The sequence below is a fragment of the Oikopleura dioica genome, chromosome 1, assembly GCF_907165135.1.
Source record: "Oikopleura dioica chromosome 1, OKI2018_I68_1.0, whole genome shotgun sequence".
NCBI lineage: Eukaryota > Metazoa > Chordata > Appendicularia > Copelata > Oikopleuridae > Oikopleura > Oikopleura dioica.
In genome coordinates this window covers 2488704-2511302 of record NC_137291.1, presented here as the reverse complement: position 1 = coordinate 2511302, position 22599 = coordinate 2488704, and the positions used below count along the sequence as shown (strand labels likewise).

The window sequence follows — 22599 nt, the reverse complement described above, 5'->3', positions numbered from 1 at the left end:
TGAAACGATCGTCTTCTCGAAAAAAGGACCTGACAGTCATTGACCCTTCAAGCATGGCGATAACAAAACGAGGTGGCGCTGCTGACCCAGATACTCCAATCAAACGAGATTCCCTGACTGGCACGCTTTCGAAATGCCTATTTTGCGGAAAAGGAGCGATGGAAAAAGACTCTGAGTATTCAAGCTCGCGAAGTAATTTGAACAAAATCGGAGCAGTTGCGAGATCAAGTATCGCGATCCAAGTCCAGCCGGTTTCGCGATCGAGTTTCACACAAGTCCAGGCTCAGCGATTTTCGGAAGCAACGCAGACTTACCGCTCGTACGGAATCGATCAAGCAATTCAAGTGCAAATGTTGTCCGGCCAATCGCAGCAACCGATGGTTTCTCAGCCGCGAGTAGCCGAGCCACAAGCGCTTCAAATAAATCGAGCTCAAGGCGAGAGCGTTCCTCGGCGACAACGAGGACGACATTTTTCAGCGCGCTCGAATCGGTCCCGTTCAAGTTCGAATTCGCGCGTTTCTCGTAGATCATCCGTTTATTCTGATAATGAGGCGACTGAGGAGCTGAGCAATTGTGTCCGAGATCTTGTTCAGGAAGTGAGGGAACTTGTCAATATTTCAAGAGATCCAAGTCCGATTCAAAATCACAGGTAACAATTTCTGTTTTATTTTTAATCAATTTCAATGTAAGATACGACCAACCTCAAATGTCACCGAGTTTTCCGCAGCAAAACGCTCAGCAACAACAGCCATTTCAAGTAAGGCTCTAATTCTGCTCAAATCTGTCATTCTCCATTTCAGCAATCTCAGCCAGTATTTCAGCCGATAATCCAGCCCCAAGTTATCCCACAAATGATTCCAATTCCTCAGCCTTATCCGATCTCTTACCCATCGCATCCACCACCGCCAGCACATGTTACTTATTATTCCTCCCCGCTCAACCCTCAAAATAACCACCCTCCAGTACACAATCCCAACTTGCAGGAAAAGATCAAAATCAAAAATAGAAACCCATTTATTATCAAATATATCATCATCTTAAAAAGCCACAATTTCATGTTCTCCAACGTCCCGATTCCCGACGCCGTCTTCCGGAACCACCAGCTGGTGTCGCTCCTGTTACACTCCAGCCGATTGGTCAAGCGAATGCTCTAGAACTGGAACATCGCATGCTATCAATAAAGCAACGCGTCGAAGGTTAGTTTTAATCGTATACGCTTTATAACTGTTGCTGATTCTAGCTCTGGATAAAGAAGAAAAAGAGCTGGATCACCGACTGAAGGAACTTCAACGAAAATCGTGCACTGACCAAGGAAGAAGTCTGCATGGATATGCATATCGTAATTGAAATAATTAAAATGAAAAAATTAATTTCACTTTAAGAGGATAAACATGAAGCGAGATCAAGTCTGCCAGAAGCTCAACAAGATCACAGATTCCAATAAGCTATTTATACATATCTTTTTATAACTTTATTGAACTTATAATCGAATAAAAACATGAAAAAATAAACAAAAGGCCAGGGCCCAAAAACAGACGCTCTTCCCTTTTGACTCACTCTTGTTTAACCAGCTCGTCATGCTCAGCCAAATATTTTTCCAAAGTCTCGCTTTTTACACAAAATATGAATGAAACTTTAAGCGAAGAGGAAATCCAGGAAAACGAGTTTTTTGACTCCATCGCGCCGGAATGGGTCAGTAGGGAAGTTCTTTTCTGGATAATTTGCGGTTTATTGGGCTTGGTGATCATTCTTAGTGGGATAATTTGCTGCCTGATTTGTAGAAGTGGAAGGAAAAACTCCGAAAATGGTGGTAAAAAGCGAGAAAGTTCACTTGGAATTGTCAGATCAGAATCTATGAGTGTCAAGGTAAGCAGTTTTGACAAGGCTTCAATGGCTTCAAGGCTTAAATTTCTAGTATTATCGACCTCACAGAAGAGAACCCCCAGAAAAACAACCCATCTCTGTATAATTGCAGCACATGTAATTTCACTAATTTAATAAAATTGAAAAACTGACTCATGAATAGGCCGAATTGAATTTATTTGGACAGGGAGATTTTTGAACTATTTGGACAGGTATTTGGACAATTTAGAATCGAAATGTTTTTTTATGATTTATGGTGAAATGAATAAAATTTACTTTCTCGTGTACTTGTCGAGTTGGGTGAAATCGCCACCTTCGAAGATATCATATTCTTCGACGAGCTTGGTGATGGCGAATGGGTGATGGCCGGGCAAAATACCAGTCTCGCATGTTGGTTTGTCTTTGCCGGTTGTAAAGGTGGCTGACTCGCCCTGCTCGTTGACGTCGTCAGATCGGTCGATGAAGCCCTTGAAGTACACGGACTTCTTAGGATCTGGCTTTGTCGTCTTGATCAGATGAACTCCAGGACGAGAGAGGAAGGACCAGAGACGGCCGTCTTCGGAGCTCTCGGCTGGGTAGAAATCAGGGAAGGTCATTGTTCCGAGGCCTTAAAAATTTTCATTTGAATTTTTGATTTTTGTTTTTTTTAACCTTTAGATGAGCCGCCGAGTTTGACATTGAACGGGCAATAGACAAACAATGTGAAGTTAGCATTCTCCCAGTACGCTCGATCTTCATACTCTGGATGAGCATCGTAATCAATGTTTCCGTTATCAGTCCAGTTCTTTGAAGCAAGCAAGGAAAGACCTCTTGCCTTCATCTTGATATAGCCATTTTCAACTTCTCGGACTTGATTGAATTTGTTTCCGGACCAGACTGGCATACCAGCATCTTCAGATGAGACGCATCTAAAGAATTGAATGAAAAACATGTAAAATTCACGTTATTTACCTCATTGGTTTTGCAAGAACCCAATCGCAAGAATTGACAGCACAGACACATTTGGCTCCAACGAATGGCTTTCCAATCGAGTTTCTGTAGCCCTTTTTGCATGCCATTCGAATCTGATCACCCTCGTCGTGGTAGACTTCTCCGTTGAAAGCTTCGTGCCAGTACTCATGAGTGGCATTACCTCGACCTTTGTTGACTCGGTTGATGTACATGCCTGGCCAAATGAATTCTCCTTCGAAGTTTTCGTCATAAGTCTGGTTTCCAACGCATCGGGTTGGCGTTGGTGGCGCTGTTGGCTGCGGTGCGTCAGGAACAGTAACGTCGAGAGCTTCAATGAGTTCGTCGTATCCAGCGTCAGCGGAGTCGATAACTTCAGAACCAGAAGCAGCAGCGTAGGCCTCCATTTGTGCTTGAATTTCAGCAGCTTTGTCTTCAACTGGATCTTCAGCGTTATCTTCTGTCTCAACGACAGCCTGGAGGACGATCATGTAAGTTACCGATCGAGCAACTTCTTTTCTTGAAGCCATGATGTATCGACCGTAATTCTCGAGGCTCAAACCAGAAGCAGCAGAAACTTCCTTGATTTCAAGAATATCGAGTCCTTCGATGTCATATCCATCCAAAAGCTCGTCCCAAGTAGATGGATCGCTAATGTCGACGGTGTCAGGAAGAGTGTTCTGCTGATTGACGAAATTGACAGCTTCAGTCTTTGGAACTGGACATTCAGAGATCGCAACGCATCTTCCTTTCTTGCCTTCAAGGACTCTCTTACCCCATCTGTACACATAACCCAGTGCGCACTGGCAACCTGGTCGACAGGTGTCCTCTTCCATACAGAGCTTCTCTTTGCCGTAGGTCAATGTGTTGCAGTCATAGAAGCAGGTATCCTTGCAATCCTTGAAAACTTCTGTCTCTTTGCAATTGAAACAATCAGCGATAGGAATGCACTCAGATTTCTTGTTTCTCTTTTCTTTGACATAACCAGGATCGCAAACGCACATTTCCAAAGTTCTCTCGTGGCATTTTTCATCAGCATCGAATGCATAAGGATGCTTGCAGCTCTCGAAACAGCCAGGTGCTTCCCAACTCCATGAAGAGTTGGGGCCACATTCTGGCTCAACTCGAACGCACTCTCCCTCTTCGACGCATTCAGCAAATGGGCTCCGGTCCTTCTTGAGGAATCCCTTTCTGCATTCACAACCTGGGATCTGAAGCTGGTCAGAAACGTCTTCGAAATTTGGAATAGCCTGAGTTGCTTCCGCAATGCACTTCGATCCGTCTGGATCATCGCAAGTTGGAACGCAATAATCCATATCGTCGACAAATTTGGCGTGTCGAGGACATCCACCCATACACTTGGAAAGCTTGACGCATCGTGCAAATGGATCGTCATTCTCTCGGTAGTAGCCAGGTTTGCAAACACACTGGAGATCCTTATCAGCGCAATCCATATTAAGAGTTCGGGCACCAACGAGTTCGTTCCAGGTTTCGTCTCGCTCAGCGTAGATTTCACTGTAAGAGTCATTACAGCTAGGTCCAACGTCATCTGGGCAACCAACTTCTTCATACTTTTCATTGCATCCGAGATTTTCAATGTCGCAGCCGCGGTTGTAGCATGGCAACTCAAAGTCATTCTCCTCGACGATATCCTCAAAGTCCCGATCCCATTCCATAATGAAATCGTAGCCGCTAAATCCGACATCTTCTGCATCAGAGATAAAACTGTAAATAGAAGATCCTATTTCTTCAGCGACCAAATGGAGTTGAGTGATATAGATTTCTGTAGTGATGAAGTTGTTATTATCGTCAAAGTAGGAGTAGTCCTTGGCACGGATGTCGATGACGCTGATGTTGGCAAAGTTCTCGCTGTTTCGAAGTTTAAACATGAGATCTCTCCAAGTGTAGGGATTCTCAATGTCAAAGCTTGGTGGGGCCTTGTCGAAGATATAGAAAAGATCTGATTTCTCCCAGGTAGTGTACACGTTGAAGCAATCTTGTCGGGGGACGCAAGGGCTCTGGATATCAGCGTTCAATCGGACAGAGCCCTCTTCGCATGTGCACCCGCCAGTGCACCATTCACCGGTTTGAAGTCTGGTTTGACCAAGTCGAACGGACTCGCAAGTCTCGAAACCATCGTTGAAGCATTCGGTAGCGATTTCATTAGCCGCGCATTCAACAGTATTGTAATCATGACAATCATGAACTCTCACACACTCAGCATCAGGTGCTTCTGAACTTCGAACATAGCCGTCAAGACATTTGCATCCGGAAACACATGTTTCATCGCAAATTGGCTCATCGTCCTGACAGAGAGGGTAGCAGCTATCAGCGCACATCGAAAATTCCTCGTTGACACCACATTCTGGGATGTCGCAATCTTTTGGATCAACACAAGTGGAGCCAGTTCCATTGCTGAAAACAAGTCCCTCTTCGCATTTACATCCGTAGTCGCAATCAAAGTCAAGTGGAGGAAGCTGCCAGGTAAGTGTGTCACAAGTGTGAACAACACCAGTACAGTTATCTGTGAAGACCTGTGTATCATCGCAAGAAGCAAGAGTCTCCTTACAGTCGACCTTTGGCACGCATGTTCGGTCATCTTCAGAAATAAAGGTATGATCGTCATCACACATGCAGGCGCCCTTGCATTGTCTGTTATGCCATCGGATGGCCGGACAGAAATCAGCGTCACCAGCGATAGTTCTTTCGCATGTGTTGTAGCAAGCCTGATTAGCACAGATGACCCAAACTTGACCAGCTGGGCATTCTGGGAAGCATTCCTCGCCGTGACACGGGAAGTCTGTACCCAAGTCGTCGGCAATCGCCATTACGTCCTCGTTATCTGGAGTTCTCAAAACAGTATTCTCAGTGTCGATAAATTGAGCAAGAATCTCGGCAAGCATTGAATCACTGTATCGAAGGATATCAAGAGAGTCGGTCAAGGCAAGTTTCATCATGATGTAGTAGTGACCGCCATCGAGAGCGAGCTCGTCATTGTAGACTACGTAAGGGTCCAAAAGCGAGCCAGGAACACCATATGTTGTTCGCACTAACGGCGTGAATCCATTGAGAAGTGATGGCCAGGTAGTTTTGTCGCCAAGGAGAACACCGTCGGGAAGTGAAGCCATTTGCCAGATGAATGAGAATCGATAAGGCTCAGAAGTATCAACAGTGCAGTGATCCTCTGGGACGCAAGTTGCACCGACTCCAGTATCGGATCGAACGAGGCCAGCGGCAGAGTCGCACATGCACATGACATTGCATTCAGCTGAAGAGTTGCCAGCGATTGGAGCAGATCCGCTGTTAAGCGTGTCACAAGTGTGATAATCATAATGATTACCGCAACCAACATCGATTTCAAAGATGGAACATTCAAGAGAACATTCATTGAGTCGGACACAAGGTGCATCTTGTGAAGCATAAAGTCGATAAGTTCCTTCTGGGCAAACACAGCCACCGTCGCACTCAGCGTACTCGTAATTTCCATCAAGAGTCGGGCAGAACTCACCATCGCATGAATCGTAGCACATGACATTACCGCAAACATCGAATTCCTCATAGGATGCACACTCTTGGACTTCGATACAATGATTTCCAACAGTACCGTTTCCAATAAAGTTTCCATCTGGACAAGAGCATTCGTAACTACCGTCAGTATTTGTGCAGATATCGGAGCAATCATTGAGATCAGGGTCCTCGCACTCGTTGATTTCAACACAAATAGTAGTGTTGACAAGTCGATTGAGTTCGATGATTCTGGTCTCATATCCATCAGGACAGGAGCAGTCGAATGAGCCTACAGTATTCGTACAGATTGCACTTTCGTGACAACCGTAACTGTCGACGCACTCATTAATATCGACGCAAGTGATATTGTTGAAGATATATCCAGCGTCACAGCCACACTGGTAACTTCCCTCTGTGTTGACGCAGTGTCCGAGTCCGTCACAAACATCATCGACGCACTCGTCAATGTCGTCACACATATTGTCATCGTCAAGAAGGTCGTATCCATCAAAACAGTCACATTCATAGCTACCGATAGTGTTGTTGCAAGCACCGCTGGTTCCGCAAATCATTGGATCTTTCGCACATTCGTTGATGTCAGCACAGCTTCCGAACATAACTCGACCGGCAGAGAAATATCGGGTCTTGGCAAAACCTGTCTTGCATTCGCAAATGAAAGAGCCAATAGTGTTGACACAATTCTCCCAATCAGGATTACATTCCTCCTCGAATGTTCCATCTTCACACTCGTTGATGTCGACACATGTTCCATTCTCGTTGTGGATAAAGTTTTCTCGGAAACATCTGCACTCGAAGCTTCCAATAGAATTGATGCAAATATCATCATCATTTGGACAAGGATCAGGAAGGTTACATTCATTGATATCAGCACAATTAAGTCCGTTTCCTTGGTAGCCCTCTAAGCATTCGCACTCAAATGATCCGATAGTATCAGTACAATTTGCAAATTCGTGACATGGGTCTGTGTCGCATTCATCAATGTTTTCACAAGAATCAACTCCATCGCCCGAGTAACCAGGTGCACACTCACACTCATATGATCCATCAGTATTTGTACAAACACCATCTTCGTGACAAGGATCGGTAAGACATTCGTCGATATCTGCGCAGTCAAGGCCATCACCAGTGTATCCAGGTTTACACTCACATTCAAAGGAGCCAACAGTATCAGTACAAGTAGCGTTTGCATGGCAAGGACTGTCATCACATTCGTTGACATTTTCGCAGAGGAAGCCATTTCCACCCCAACCAGGCTCACAAGTGCAGGTGAATGAGCCAAACGTGTTGTTACAAGCGGCTTGTTCATGACAAAGATCAAACTCACACTCATCAGTGTCTTCACAAGTAACACCGTCACCATTGAAACCCTTGATACAGTCACACTCGAATGCAAGGAAAGTGTCGGTACATTCAGCAAACTCTGAACAGTTGTCTTCTTCAAGAGCGCACTCGTCCTTGGCGAGTGAAATGCATGGATCTGAGACAGTACCGTTTCCACCATATCCTTCTGGACAGAGGCAATCAAATGATCCCTCAGTGTTCTGACATTCAGCAATATGATCACCATTAGCACCTGTAGTGTCGCAGTCAGATGTTCCCAGAGCGCATTCATCCATATCCTGGCAGCCAAGAAGATCATTCGCTGGATCAATCAGCTCAAAACCAATTGAACAGTCGCATGAGTACGATCCGTCGAGGTTTGTACAGTCCATATTAACACCACAAGGCTCTGCCAGACATTCGTCAATGTCAACACAATTATTGGCATCGTCAAGTTCGTATCCAGCCTCGCATGTACACTCGAAGGATCCATCTGTATTCACGCAAGTTGCGTCTGTTCCACAATCGTCAGTCTCATCTGCACATTCATCGATATCGTTACAGACAACAAGGTCTCCCCACATACCAGCGACAATTTCGGTAGAGTAACCTCCGTTACAGATACAATCGTATGAACCAATGGTATTGTTACAGCTGGCATTAATGTCACAGTCAAAGGTAGCTGCGGAAAGACACTCGTCGATATCTTTGCAAACATCTTGTTGGTTGACAAATCCAGTCATACAGAAACACATGTATGATCCTGGGAGATTGGTGCACTCGGCGTATTCTTGGCAAGGGTCCGTTGGACACTCGTCGATATCTTCGCAGATACGGTTGTCGGTTCCGTCCATGTGTTGCCAGCCATCTTCACACGGGCACTCGTAAGATCCTTCGGTATCCGAGCAAGTGGACTTGAAGCCACACTCATCGGTTCCCAATGCACACTCATCGATGTTAGTGCAAGTGTCGCTACCGTTAACCCGGGCCCATCCAGTGGCGCAATTACAATCGTAAGATCCTTCGGTATCAGCACAGACTTCAGTTACATCATCACAATTGTCAGTTCCCTCGGCGCATTCGTCGATGTTAACGCAGCCGACGTCAGTGACATGCTCATATCCCTCAGGACATGAGCATTCCGTGTATGTTCCTGGAATATTTGGCACACAAGGAGCATCGTTTGCAAGCGACTCTCGAGTGTAGCCCTCGGCGCAGAGACAACCAGTCTTACACACGCCTTGAGCACGAAGAGTAAAGTTGAAGTTTGAGTTACAGATGTCATCCAAATAGTTAAGGCTGGTTTCACAGGTTGCGAAGCATTCCTCGTTGATGCACTTACTCAGCTCTTCATTTTCCCCACAAGAGATTGGGAAGTAACATGGGTCTTCAGCAACACCACCACCACTCATGCCTCCAGGGCAGTGGCAATCATAGGATCCGTCAGTGTTTGTACAGTAAGCCCAGTTGTCATACTCACAGGTTGTATTTTGGGGGACAGCGCACTCATCAATATCGACGCAAAGGTCTCCATCGGCTTCATATCCCTCATTACAATTACAGACGTATGATCCAATAGTGTCCTGGCAAGATGAGTTTTCTGTGCAAACGGCAATTCCTTCCGCACATTCGTTGATATTCTCGCAAGCGTATGGATCACCTTGATATCCTTCGCTGCAAACGCAGGTGAAATTACCATTTTGGTTAATGCAATCAGCTGTATCAATACAGTCATCTAATCCGTCAGCGCACTCATCAATATCGTAGCACATATTTGGGTCGTTTTCTGGAAGAGTTGAGTTTGTTCCGAATCCGTCTGGACAGAAGCAAGTGTAAGATCCAATATTATTTGAGCACTCAGCGAAGGTGATCGAATTACAAACATTATCGATCATGCCACACTCATCGATGTCGGCACAAACGTCGTCGTCATCGAGATAGTAGCCTGTGGCACAGTTACAATCGTATGAACCGACGGTATTGACGCAGCCTTCAGTTAGAGCAACACAGAGATGAGTTTCTTCAATACACTCGTCGACATCTTCACAGGTGATGGTGTCGTTCCCGATGAGATAACCAACGTCACAAAGACAAGTGAAAGAACCAACGTTATTAACGCAAGTTGAAAGCTCGTCGGGGCAAACATCAGTGCCGTTAAGTGGAGGAGCGCATTCATCAACATCTTCGCAAAGTACAAGTCCGTCACCAGAGTATCCGATTGAGCATGTGCAATTGTACCACCCAATAGTGTCTTCGCAGTCTGCATTTGCGACGCAAAGATGGTCTCCAGTTACACATTCGTCAATATTGACACACAGATCTCCGTCAGCTTCAAAGCCAGTATCACATGGACATTCATAAGATCCAACTGTGTTGTTACAGGAACTGTTTTCTGTGCAGTTGTACAAGCCGACGAGACACTCGTTGATGTCGATACAGGTGCTCAAATGATCTGTAGCATTTTCAAACTCGTATCCGACGTTGCAGGAGCATTCGAATGAACCAGGAGTGTTAGTACAGAATCCATTAGAATTGTCACAAGGTTCCTGAATCGTACATTCATCAATATCAGTACAAACACCGTTAAAGTCAAAGAATCCTTCAGCACAGGAGCAGACATAGGAGCCTGGGTTGTTTGTACAAACTTCGGAAACTGCATCACAAACTTCAGGAGTTTCAGTACACTCATCGATTTCGCGGCAGAAACCATCCAAACCTGTTCCATTGTAACCAGTGTGGCAAGTACAATCAAAAGAGCCGAATGTATTTGCACAATCAGCATTGACATCGCAAGGTTCATCCAGAACGCATTCATCAAGATCGAGACATGCAGCTTCTGTGTAATTGTACTCAAGTCCCACCGCGCAGAAATTATGTGGACAAGTATCGTACTCAATGCAACTCAAAGAACCCTCATATTCGGAAACAGCAGTAGTGTTACAAATGCAAGCACCAGTTCCGCAGCTGCGCATAACACGATGCTTGTAGTTTCGGGAAACAGGCTCGCAGAACATCGATGATCCTTCGAACTTAGATTGACAAGTATGCCAACAGCTGTTAGCACATTCATCAAAAATCTCATTAGTGCCACATTCAACATTGAATTCAGCAAGATCTCCAATATCCGTAACAGTAAGTGAAAGAGACCAGAGCTCACTGGAGTCGCTTCTAAGAACAGTGTAGTTTTCAGCGGCATCAAGCGCGAGATCAATGTCATCAGCTTCGAAAACGACGGTAACAGTTGTATCAGCATTGCGTGCAGATCTCGTAAAATTTTGAAGGACAGTCTCGCCCTGGGCCATGTAAAGAAGATCGACAGCTTGGCCATCAAAGACTCCATCAAGCCAGAATGCTTCTTGAGACGCAAGTGAGACTGGAGCACCAGGATCGTTGACGATCATGAAAATGCCTTCCGGAATAGCACTTGGCCAGCATTCGCCAGCCGGAGTCATCTTATGCCACTCATCGCATTCACAAGTTGCTGAAGTGACCCGAGTATCCAAATCGACGGAAGTAACGCAATGCGCATTGGCTGGGCATGCGAATCCATCACAAGCCATGTTACGGCAACTGTTCAGCTGAGACATTCTTGTCGCTTTCATTGGCACACCAGCTTTTTCGGACAATCGTGCGTTTCTGACGATCATATCTTCGTCAGAATACCCTGCGTTATAGACAGATTCGAATCCATCCCAGCATGTGCAAACGAAGGAACCATAAGTATTGCTACAGTCAGAGTAGGATGGGCAAGGAGATTCAGCGTAATTACACTCATTGACATCGGGGCAATTGTTGACACCATCTCCTTCGAATCCAACATTACAAGTGCAGTTGAAAGATCCAACAATATTCGTGCAAGTTGCTTCTACATGACAGTTATCATTTCCAGTTTCGCACTCGTTCTCATCGTAGCATGCCAAAGAAGTGTAGTTGTAAAGATGTCCCTCGTCACAACTGTTATGAGGACAGTTCTCGAAAGCGATGCAGGCTCCAGTGGCAGTATCTCGAACATATCCGTCGAAACAAACACAGCCTCCAGGACCTTCACATGGAGCAACATAGCCGTATGGATTGCCACAGGTGTCATTCTGCTCGAATTGAACTCCGAGACAATCAGTCCAGCACGTGGCATCGGCGCACTCGCTAAATACCTCGTTTGCCGGACAGTCAATAGCAGCCTCCGTTGGAGTGGAGTTTCTGAAGCCAGCGAATGTTTCCCAGTCAGCGTCGCCAACGAATACGACGGTTCGGGCAATGTTTATTCCATTCTTGAAAGTATCGATACTTTCTCCTTGAGGAACAGCGACATTAGCCAAGTAACGGTAGGTATTAGCCGCAGCTGATGCCCAAACATCGACGATTGAGATGACGAATCCTTCTGGAACGAACTGATCTGGCCAGGCGGCGCTGATAATCATGTCGTCACGGTCTTCAATATCCATTATAGTCAAGTCAAAGAATTGTGAGAAGAAATCTTCAGAAAAGGCAGTTGCCTGATCTCGTGACAGATAGCAGAAATCAGCGACCGTTGTATGATATCCATCGTCGCAGTCGCAGTCATAATAGGCTGTCTCTGATGTTGAGTTGACGTATTCGTAACAAGTTGCGTTTGCATTGCAGAGATGAGCATAAGTATCGCAGGCGATGTTGTCGCAGATACCACCAGTCTTGTTGAAGTAATCCCAGCAGTCACACTCATAACTTCCGTAAGTATTTCGACAATTTGAGTAATCAGGACAAACATATGTATTTTCGTCACATTCATCAATGTCAGTACAGTTTGTACCGTCCCCGTTGACATCATCGAAACCTATGTGACAAGTGCACGCAAATGTTCCATTTAAGTTTGTACAGTCTGCATCGACCGCGCAATCATGGTCACCCGTCGTACATTCGTCAATGTCAGTGCAACCTCCGTCAGCAATGAAAGCTGGGCCTTCCCAGCCTTCGATACAAGTGCATTCGTAGCTGCCGTCATTATCCGCACAAGTCGCTTGCACATGGCAATCATGCGGAAGATCTTCATCAATGCACTCGTTGACATTGTCACAGTTCATTCCTGCGACGCCGAAGCCTTCAGCATCTCTCCATCCGAGATCGCAAGTACAATTATAGCTACCGATTGTGTTTGTGCATTCAGCGTTGATATCGCACTCATGTGGAAGAGTCATGCTGACACACTCATCAATATCGAGACAGTCACCGGGGAGACCGAATCTGTCCGCTTGAGCGTAGCCAGTAACACACGAACAGGTGAAGGAACCGTCGTTGTCGGTACAATCTGCGTTCTCGTCGCAAGGATCAGCGAGACACTCGTTAATGTTTGTACAATTTTGACCAGAGCCTTGCCATCCTTCATTACAGGTACAGTTCCAAGCACCAAAAGTGTTTGTGCAAAAAGCGTTATCATCACAATCATCGCCTCCTGTGGCGCACTCATCAACATCGACGCAGACCCATCCAGGCTCAGGTGTGTTGATATCATCGGCAAAACCAGTGTCACATCGGCAAACGTACGATCCAATTGAGTCCTCACAGCTTGCATTGACATCGCAGCTATCAGAATCTTCGGCGCACTCATCGATATTTTCACATTGTCCGACTGTACCATTGCCTCTGTAGCCATCATTACAGGTACATTCCCAGAGGGGAACAAGATCCGTACAGAAAGCATTGACATCGCACTGATGGTAAGAAATGTCAAGTTCACACTCGTTGATGTTTATACAGTCGGTAGCATTGTCGTTGAACATGTATCCGTCCAAGCATTCACAAGTGTAAGAACCATCGGTATCTTCGCAATATTGAGTATCAGTACAATCATAGAGCAAGTGAGCATTTTCTGGAAGTGGACTACATTCGTTAACATTAGTGCAACCGGTGTTATTAACGTGATAGTAACCGAGATCACACTCGCAGTCTTCAAGAGCGATACAGCTTCCATCATCCTGAGTTGCATATCCATCATCACAAACGCAACCTCGAAGACAAGTTGCTTCCTCATTCACTGATCTGTAATAAACGCCGTCTTGAATTTCGTATTCAATGTCTCGTCGACGACGGCCACCGAATTTTTTCTTCCATTGGAACCAAGTTAGGCAACCGCCTTTTTTGTTGTATCCGTAAATGCAAGACTTTTTCGTGGTTTGTGCCTCTGTTGGTGGCTCAGTAGGCGGCTCGGTTGGCGGTTCAGTTGGAGGCTCAGTTGGTGCTTCTGTGCTCATTTCCATCTCTGGTAAGAAAATCATCGGCCAAAGACGGCTTTTCTTCAGCTTCCAGTTTTCTGCAATCAATCGAGTTTCCTTCTGATAGTCTTCTGTGAGCACACCAACAGCTCGACTAAAGACAGCTCGCGATACGGGAACAACATCTGGCAGGTAATTGAGGTAGCTCTCGCAAGTTGTGTACGCATCCAAGTTTGCACATGGAACGATGATATGGTAGGGATCTGTACAAACGATTGTTTCATAGCAAGGATCCTCGATAGTTCCGTTTCCACCCATTCCCTGAGGGCATGAGCATTCGTATGAACCATCTGTGTTAGTACAGATTCCTTCTGGATCGTATGAGCAAGAATGATTCTTGCCTTCCAAATGATCGATCCTTAGATCACACTCATCGACATCAAGGCAGGTGTAGTTATCAGGACCCATTTCCCAGCCGACATTACACTCGCAAATATAGCTTCCGATAGCGTTGACGCAAGCAGCATTGTCGCTACAATTGTATGTGTACATTCTCGCGATGCTACATTCATCGAAATCAACGCAGTCGGTTCCCTGGGTCGCATTCAAAGCAACTGGATTATCAACATATCCAACGTCGCACTGGCAAGTGAAGCTGCCTTCGTTGTCCGTACAGATAGCATCGTCGTGACAGTCATCAGTTCCTCGGTCGCATTCGTCGATGTTGATACAGTCATCTCCTGCCATGTTGAATTCGTAACCCTCATTACAGATGCATTCATATGCACCAAAGGTGTTGTTGCAAGTAGCGTGAATCGGACAATCATAGTCGTTGATTGCGCATTCGTCGATATCATTACAAATGAGTCCATCGTTGTTCACGTCATGGAATCCATCCCAACATTCGCAGTCAAAAGATCCGGGATTATCAGTGCAGTTGGCCTGTGGGCTGCAAGGAAAGTCAACAACACACTCATCAATGTTGAGACAGTTGCCGTTCATGCCATCACCTTCCCAACCAATATTGCACTCGCACTCATAGCTACCGATGTTGTTTGTACAAGCAGCGTTGACATCGCAATCATGATTGTAGAGAAGAACAGCTGCGTCACATTCATCGACATCTGAGCAAGTGACACCGTTACCATCGTATCCCACATTGCAGGTGCAGTTGAAAGAACCGTGAGTATCTGTGCAAGTGGCATTCACATCACAGTTATGAAGATCAGCAGGGTCAATAGGGGCACACTCGTTGATATTTGTACAGTTTACGCCGTCACCGAAGAAACCTTCATCACAGGCGCATGAATAGGTTCCTGGCTCATTTGTACATGTTGCATCCTCATGACAAACACTAGGAACAAAGGAACATTCATCATCGTCTTCACAATAAGTTCCGTTTCCTGAGTATCCAGCGTTACAGGTGCAGTTCCACCCGGGAACGTCGTCCGTGCAAAACGCATCCACATGGCAGTCATGGGTATCAAGCAAGTCTGTACATTCATCGATATTGGCACAATCAGTTCCGTTGCCTCTGTAGCCCCAGTTACAAGTACAGTAAAAGCTTCCTTCGGTATCAGTACATTCAGCATCAGCGTGACAATTGTGAGGAAGAACCATGGAAGAGCATTCGTCAATGTTCTCACAGTGAGTTCCATTGCCAGCCCATCCGAGGTTGCAGTCACACAAATAGCTTCCATCAGTATTGGTGCATGTTGCCTCGGCGTCACAGTCGTCAGTCATCTCCAAGCACTCGTTAATTTCAGTGCAAGCAAATCCAGAGCCTCGGTATCCTGTAACGCATGTGCAGTTATAATCACCAATGAGATTTTCGCAAGTAGCGTTTACGTGGCAAAGATCAATCTCTCTAACACACTCGTTGATATCAGCGCAATCGCCATCAATTCCACTTCCTTCGAATCCATCAAGGCAGGTACAGTTGTGACTGCCGGGGAAGTTGATGCAGTCAGCATTGGCATCGCATCCGCCGTGATCAGTGAGACACTCGTTAATGTCATTGCAGGTGAATCCGTCACCCTCGTACCCTTCATTACATGTGCAATTGAATCCAGGAACGAAGTTGGTACAGAAACCATCAGCGTGACAACCGTCAATATCTTCAGCACACTCGTCAATGTCAGTACAATTTCCGAGGAGGCCGTCTCCGCGGAATCCGTCAAGACAAGTACAGTAATGATCACCGTAGGTGTTTGTGCAATTCGCATTCGTGTCGCAGCCACCAAAGTCTGTATCGCACTCGTTTATGTCCGTACAGTTCAAGCCAGTGCCTTCAAAGCCTTCGTCGCACAGACACTCAAAGCTGCCGATAGTATTGTTGCAAGTGGCTTCAGCGTGGCAAGGCATATCAAGGATACACTCGTCTCGATCGCTGCAGGTGAAGCCGTCACCGTCCCATCCAGCAGTACAAGTACAGAAGAAACTTCCATCGGTATTTGTACAGTTTGCATTGTCATCACAACCCCCATTATCGGTATCACACTCATTAATATCGATACATTCTCCATCAAGAGCAGTTCCGATGTCATCGTATCCAACGTTACAGGTGCAATTGTGACTGCCCCAAAGGTTGGTACAGAAGGCATTAGCATCGCAACCGTGGAGGGTGAAGTTGGCACACTCATCGACGTCGAAGCAGGTGTCGTTACCAACTCCGTCGCCGTAGAAACCATCGTTACAGGTACAAGTGAAGCTACCGATTGTGTTGTTACATGTTGCTTCGCGGTCACATGGCGCGTCCTCAGCACATTCATCGATATCAATGCATGTTCCGTCATCATATCCACCGCCTAAGACCCAGTCGAATCGCATACCAATTCCACAAGTGTTGTGGGGGCAGTACTCAATCGGTCGGCAAGTGGAGTTCAGATCCCGATTGGATCTAACGAACGGGTCTTCACAGAAGCAACCGACAACGCAGGCGACCGAGAGCTCAGTGCAATATGGATCAAGACCTTCGGCCTCTGACTCGCAGGTTTTTCGGCAGTCGTAGGCACCACACTCAGTGGCCTCCTCTCGGTAGGGGCATTCCATTGTATTCATCTGCCAATCTTCCGTTTCAATGATGTTGTCGAAAATGGTTTGATTGACATGCTCATATGAAACTGAGAGACGATTCTCAGAAACAAGAATGTTACTGAAACCATCTCGGCCAGTGCTATCGGCGGTTAAGACTTGAACGAGGAGTTTCATTCTCAAATAGAGATCGCCAAACTCGTTCGAAAAAACCTCCGATACGTCATTTACGAGAGTGATATCGTAAGTTGCCGGGTCAAAAAGAGCAGTCGGGTAGTAAGTCTCTTTGAGACCACTTCTGATCGCGGCCAGCCTGCTTACGTCGACGTTGATGTTGAGATTCTGAACGTTTTCTTCAACTAACCATGTTTCAAAGAAGCACGTCCCATCTTTCTCGAAAAAATCGGTAACACAGGCGCATCGGTACCCGTCTTCGACAAACTCGTCAAGTAGACACTCTTGGTTGGCCCCGCAGGAAACTCCAGTGCAAGCGTCAGTAGTACGGATGAATCGATCTGTCATGGGTGAGAGGGATCTAGCGATTGGTTGGACGGTTTCATCAACAATGAGCGCGTTCAAAGTCGCGGTATCAAGACTTTCGGAGGTGAGCTCTTCCGATGTCGTTTCAAAGGTAGTGGTCTAAAAATTTCGTTAAAATCGTGTTAAAAATTTAAAAGATACCTCGAAATCGCCTTTGCCACCTTTCAGGCCTTTTCCTTTGGCCCATTTCTTCGCTTTCTTAGGCTTTTCATCTTTCTCTTTGCCTTTTCCTTTCCCAGCTATAGTCTGGTGGGCTAAAAGCCCGACCAGCAAAAATCGGAGCAGCATAGGCTCTTGGGAAAAACGCCGACTGATTCCACCATTGTCAGAATTCACGGCGGCCGGTTTCTTATCACATCGTATCAAAGCGGTCGGAGATGGCCGAGGATCAATTCGAGCTATTTTGATTTCTATCACCGGGATGTTACGAGTCCTTGGTCTTTTCTCGTGTGTTCTGGATTGTTGATCATAAAATGCTAATATTTTACTAAATTTAGCCGTGAAAATCGCTTCTGCGATCATGTCTCGTAAATAAAAATTCCTACAAAAGCTGATCGTTTGATCCCTTCTATGGATGAAACTCCAGCGCCTTAATCGGATGCAATTTGATCGCCCAAATCCTTCGCTCTAGTATTTCGCGCTATAAATGCTCAATCCAACTAAACCATGATCTCACATTTTTATTAAGGCGTATTTTAGTCGATAATAAAAAAGAAGAGAAAGAGATGAAGCTCGCAGTCGGATTTTTAGCTGCCCTGGAAGTAGCGAATGCCCAGTACAAGCCGAAAAAATGGCACAGCAAGTGGATCAAAAAGTCGGCGAAGAACCCGATGAAAACCTTTGCTAGAATGACAACTGCTGAAGAGCAAAGTCCGTGCGAAAATGCGACGCTGACGTTTGTGGAGGAAAATCCAATTGACAATGGATTTTGGAACTGCCCATCGATGGAAGAAGCTCAGTCGGAGATTTCGTGCTTTGGAAAATGCAACGAAGGTAAAAGCTGAAAAAAGGGAGAATTTAAGTAAAGATGTAATGATAAATTTAAGGATTCGAGGAAGAATGGAAACGCGCACTGGTAATCGTCCAATGCAAGAATCCACCCAACACCAAGAATAAAGTCAAGGGCTCCCTCATTTGCTCGCAGCCCTCAACTGCTGGCGAAAAATGCACGACGGCAGAGAACGATTTTATCGCTCAAAATCCGATTGAAAACGGCCATTTTGAATGCGCAGATGATGCAGAAACTGGAGGGAGAAAATGCGAAGCCACTTGTGACGATTCTAGCGCTCAGTCAAGATGGAAATCTGGGTCTTTCATCGTAAGTCGACGATCGTAAATAAATTTGCTTTCAATAAGCTGAAAATAAGGTTCTTTGCGGCGAGAAGATCAAAATCAAGAGCAAACTCAAAGGAGAGCTCGCTTGCCAAGCCTCCAGCTCCGGCGATCTATGCAAAGCCGCCCTCGAAAATGGCGATTTTTCCATCCCGTCCGGCTCACTCGACTTTACCCACGAAAAGAAAGGCACTTCGAACTACGAAGTGAAATGCGACGACGGTCAAGTTATGGGCACGGCGCAATGCAAGGATGGAAAGTTCTTTTCGAAAAAACTCGCGGATTTTCCAGATTCCTGTTCGTCCTCTTCCTTTTGTACGGAAGAAGTGGCGTACAATATCACAGATATTGGCGACGGGTACTGGCAGTGTAAGAATAAACAGCCAAATGAGCTGTATTGTAAGGGCAAATGCAATCAGGAAAAGTCAAAAGAGCACTTTATTAGATCTATTTTTTGTTTGACTTAGCTTAAGCTTTTGCGCGAGCATCTACGCCGTAGATTCTACGGTACAAAAAAAGCGCAGAAAATCGCTAGATATGGCGCACCAGAGTTGTTATGCAAAAGGTGCCGGGTGCATCTAGAGAAAAACTTCATTGATTCGAATCTTCTGGAAGCGCGGAAACGCGTATTATCGCGCTAATAGCGCGACCACGACTCTTTTGCGCCGCGTCTAGACTCTAGAGACTTTTCATTGAATTTTTAGTACCGTAGATATTCGTTCTTAAGGGTACTATCTTCGATTTCCAGAAGGTGACCTTTCAAAAGATTTGTAAGAATCGGCTACTAGAGATGGATTCTTCATAAAATTTTATGATTATACCTTATTGATAACTATTCGAAATTATCAATATATCCAGAGTTGGTAAAAAAGTATACTTCACCCGCCCTTCAGAATGAAGTATACTTCATGAAGTATACTTCAGGGCGTTGCAGGGCGTTGAAGGGCGTGAAGTGTACTTCCGCCCTTCCCTCTACTTCAACCGCCCTTCCGCCCTTCACTCTACTACAACTTGGTTCTGTCGGCCATCAGAATCCATCCGCCAGAATTTTTTCAAATTTTGCGCTTATTGGCTCTCAGGCGCCATGATTTAAATCACGCTGATTGTGGCAGATGAACCGATAGCTGAAGTATACTTCAGGGCTTTGAAGGGCGCGTGAAGTACACTTCACCGCCCTTCAAGAATGAAGGGCGCCCTGCAGATTTTTGAAGGGCGAGGGGAAGTATACTTTTTTACCAACTCTGAATATATCTTGAGATATGGCCACTAGAAATTTTTTCGAAAAAAAATTTTGAACTTCGATTTTCTTGATCAACGGCTTTTTCGAAAGCTCAGAGCAAGAGCAGTATGTTAGTGGCTGTATCGATCGCGACATCAAGATATTTTCGATTCTAGAGCCAAAAATGTGCCGCAAAATTAAAAAAAATGCTCAATTTTAGCGAAAACTGCGAGACACAATTTTAAAAAAAATTATTTTTCGTATTTTTAGTTTTTCAATGAAAAATTCCTTCTGTAATTTTAAAGATTAAGGTTCAAATTATATATGAAAAATATAATAAGGCCTAGTTATCAGACTTGTTTTTGAGTTATTCAACCGTTTATACAGGCCATTTTGGCGAAAATGACCACTTCAAGCCAAAATTTAGCCGTTTTTCGGTAAAGCAATTAATAAACCCCTCTGTAATAGTTAAGGGTAGGGTCCCCTTACAGGGTCAAGTCTCAGAATCGGGTTTTGACCACTTTTTCTGAATCTCTATGAAATTCTGAGCAAAAAACTCCATATGAGAATTATCTCTATCTCAACCCATTTTCGCATAAATTGCAATTGAAAATGGCGAAAATTAGTGCATTTTGGCTAAAAGGCGGAAATTTTAAAATTTTTACAATTTTTGGTCGTTATGTTAGGGTGTCATATGATACCTTTTTGGAAAGCCTACGTTCAGGACATCTATTTGCGATGAGAACGGCGCCTTTTGGGCTATGCCCGCAAGGCAATTCACGGAGTCAAAGGGACAGAAAATGGGTACCTTCGTACTTTAAAATTTTTAACATAGAAAATTTTGACCAATTGAAAAAAGCTCGTGTCATTTTCAAGATTAGGGTCCAAACTTTACCCTACAAAAGAATCGAGTGGGTTTTCATTGCTCACTTTGGAGGAGAGTCGCCCTGAATATTGGCTATTTTCGCGATTTTTCGCTGAGACGACAACTTTGAGCGAACCGCACATGACTTTTCTCTTGGAATTTCGAAAACAGCTCGTGTTAATCAGAAGATCTAAGATTGAACTTTCATTTGAGCCATTACACGCCTTCCTAGCATTGATAGGTTCGGAAGAGAGTCTCGCTGCTTTGGGCCTGTACGGGGACCCTACCCTTAAGATCTAGGACAGGTCTATTCGATGAGCCCATATGAACTCAGCAATCATTTACAAGTTCCGAGTTATTCAAGGCTCAAGTTGGGGAAATCGAAGATAGTACCCTTAACGAAATCTCCTCAATTTTGATGAAATATTATTCATTTGAAGGCGTTTAGGGAGTGCTCTTGTAATTATTTATTCGATGAATAAAATTGGAAAGAAAAATTATCGATAAAAATACCAAAAACATTTTTTGACTTGTTAAAAGGACAAGCAGAAAATCCGTTACGGGCTTCGCTGCACCGGCAAAGGCTGGGAATTCGTCGACAAGCAATTTCTCGGCGACCGATGCGAAGGGGAATCGACAACTGGCTCTCCTGGAACCACCGATTTGCCTTCTCCGATAACCTGTAGCGCGGATGCGGCGCTTGAGGAGTATCCTCTTGGCGACGGAAAGTGGATTTGCAAGGAGCGTAAGAAGGGCTTGATTTGCAATGGACAGTGCGATGATAAAGGAAAGAAGATTCGATTCAACGTCGGTTGCTGGGAAGACAAAGGCTGGTCAATCACTAAAGACCCCGACTTTTCAGATGATGTCTGCTCCTATACCGATCCCGAAACCACGACAATCCTTCCAACAACAACCAAGTATTCCGAAGGAACAACAACTATAATCACAACGTCAACAACAACAAGCCCTCCACCAATGCCATGCACAGAAAAAGTCGCCACTGATCTCTTCGACATTGGATTCGGATCTTGGCATTGTCACGTGAAGGGCAAGGACAAATTCATGTGCAAGGGAAAATGCGAAAACGACGACGAGGAAATTCGGTAATTTTTCTTCCATTTCATTCTTTTTTCAAGAATCTTTTTAGGTACAAAATCGCCTGTGACGATTTATCGGGTTGGCGAATTTCGAAAAATCATCAATTTTCTGATGACAAATGCTCTGAACCAATCCCAACAACGACTGAAGATCCTACAACAACTACCACTTCCACCACAACATCCACTTCCACAACAACAACAACAACCACAACAACCACATCCACCGAAGAAGTAACAACAGAGGCACCGACAACTTCAGGCGGACTAACAACAACGACGGCAACAACGACATCTTACACGCTGTCAACAACAGGATATGACGTAGATACAACAACGACTCCCCTGACAACGACGAAATACGACTACACGACCTATTCCGGCTCTACCACTGAAACAACCAGCACTACTGCCTCCACAACTTCTGGTGGTATCCAATTTCCATGAAATGAATAACCTCAGCTTTTTTTTTCAGGATCGACAACCACGAGCGCCTTGGCAACAACAGAGAGCACAACATCTGCCGCAACTGGAACGTCTTCTACTCAACCAACACCAAATCCGAACGTCCGGCGATTCCGAGGAAGAAATTTCGGATACCACCGGCCGACTTATTCCTACCGATACCGCGGTTATTGATTCATCTGATTGCCTCAATACTTCTTT

At 45.1% G+C, this 22599-nt stretch overlaps 2 protein-coding genes across 2 annotated transcripts; one reads left to right on the top strand and one right to left on the bottom strand.

The window, feature by feature from the left end:
* Positions 1–2008: 2008 nt before the first annotated feature.
* LOC145711406 (uncharacterized) lies at positions 2009–17708 on the bottom strand. The gene is made up of 4 exons (XM_081789109.1): positions 17559–17708; positions 2815–17516; positions 2515–2771; positions 2009–2470 (listed from the first exon to the last, which is right to left on the bottom strand). The coding sequence occupies exons 1-4, from the start codon at positions 17703–17705 to the stop codon at positions 2136–2138; spliced, it is 15441 nt and encodes a 5146-aa protein (XP_081645235.1). The 5' UTR covers positions 17706–17708; the 3' UTR covers positions 2009–2135.
* Positions 17709–18127: 419 nt separating this feature from the next.
* On the top strand, positions 18128–22580 carry LOC145711495 (uncharacterized). Its single transcript, XM_081789188.1, has 7 exons — positions 18128–18410; positions 18464–18735; positions 18785–19173; positions 19223–19256; positions 21374–21939; positions 21984–22363; positions 22409–22580. Exons 1-7 carry the CDS (start codon positions 18143–18145, stop codon positions 22570–22572), a joined length of 2073 nt encoding a protein of 690 aa, XP_081645314.1. The 5' UTR covers positions 18128–18142; the 3' UTR covers positions 22573–22580.
* Positions 22581–22599: the final 19 nt, after the last annotated feature.

What these genes read in the sequence shown, in the direction of transcription:
- LOC145711406 (XM_081789109.1), bottom strand. Translation starts at nt 17,705, where the DNA reads ATGCTGCTCCGATTTTTGCTGGTCGGGCTTTTAGCCCACCAGACTATA. An exon ending in GTGGCAAAGGCGATTTCGAG is followed by an intron (nt 17,517 to 17,558) that starts GTATCTTTTAAA and finishes CGAAATTTTTAG; the next exon opens with ACCACTACCTTTGAAACGAC. An exon ending in ACTCGGCGGCTCATCTAAAG is followed by an intron (nt 2,471 to 2,514) that starts GTTAAAAAAAAC and finishes AAAATTTTTAAG; the next exon opens with GCCTCGGAACAATGACCTTC.
- LOC145711495 (XM_081789188.1), top strand. Translation starts at nt 18,143, where the DNA reads ATGAAGCTCGCAGTCGGATTTTTAGCTGCCCTGGAAGTAGCGAATGCC. An exon ending in CTTTGGAAAATGCAACGAAG is followed by an intron (nt 18,411 to 18,463) that starts GTAAAAGCTGAA and finishes GATAAATTTAAG; the next exon opens with GATTCGAGGAAGAATGGAAA. An exon ending in TCTACGCCGTAGATTCTACG is followed by an intron (nt 19,257 to 21,373) that starts GTACAAAAAAAG and finishes ACTTGTTAAAAG; the next exon opens with GACAAGCAGAAAATCCGTTA.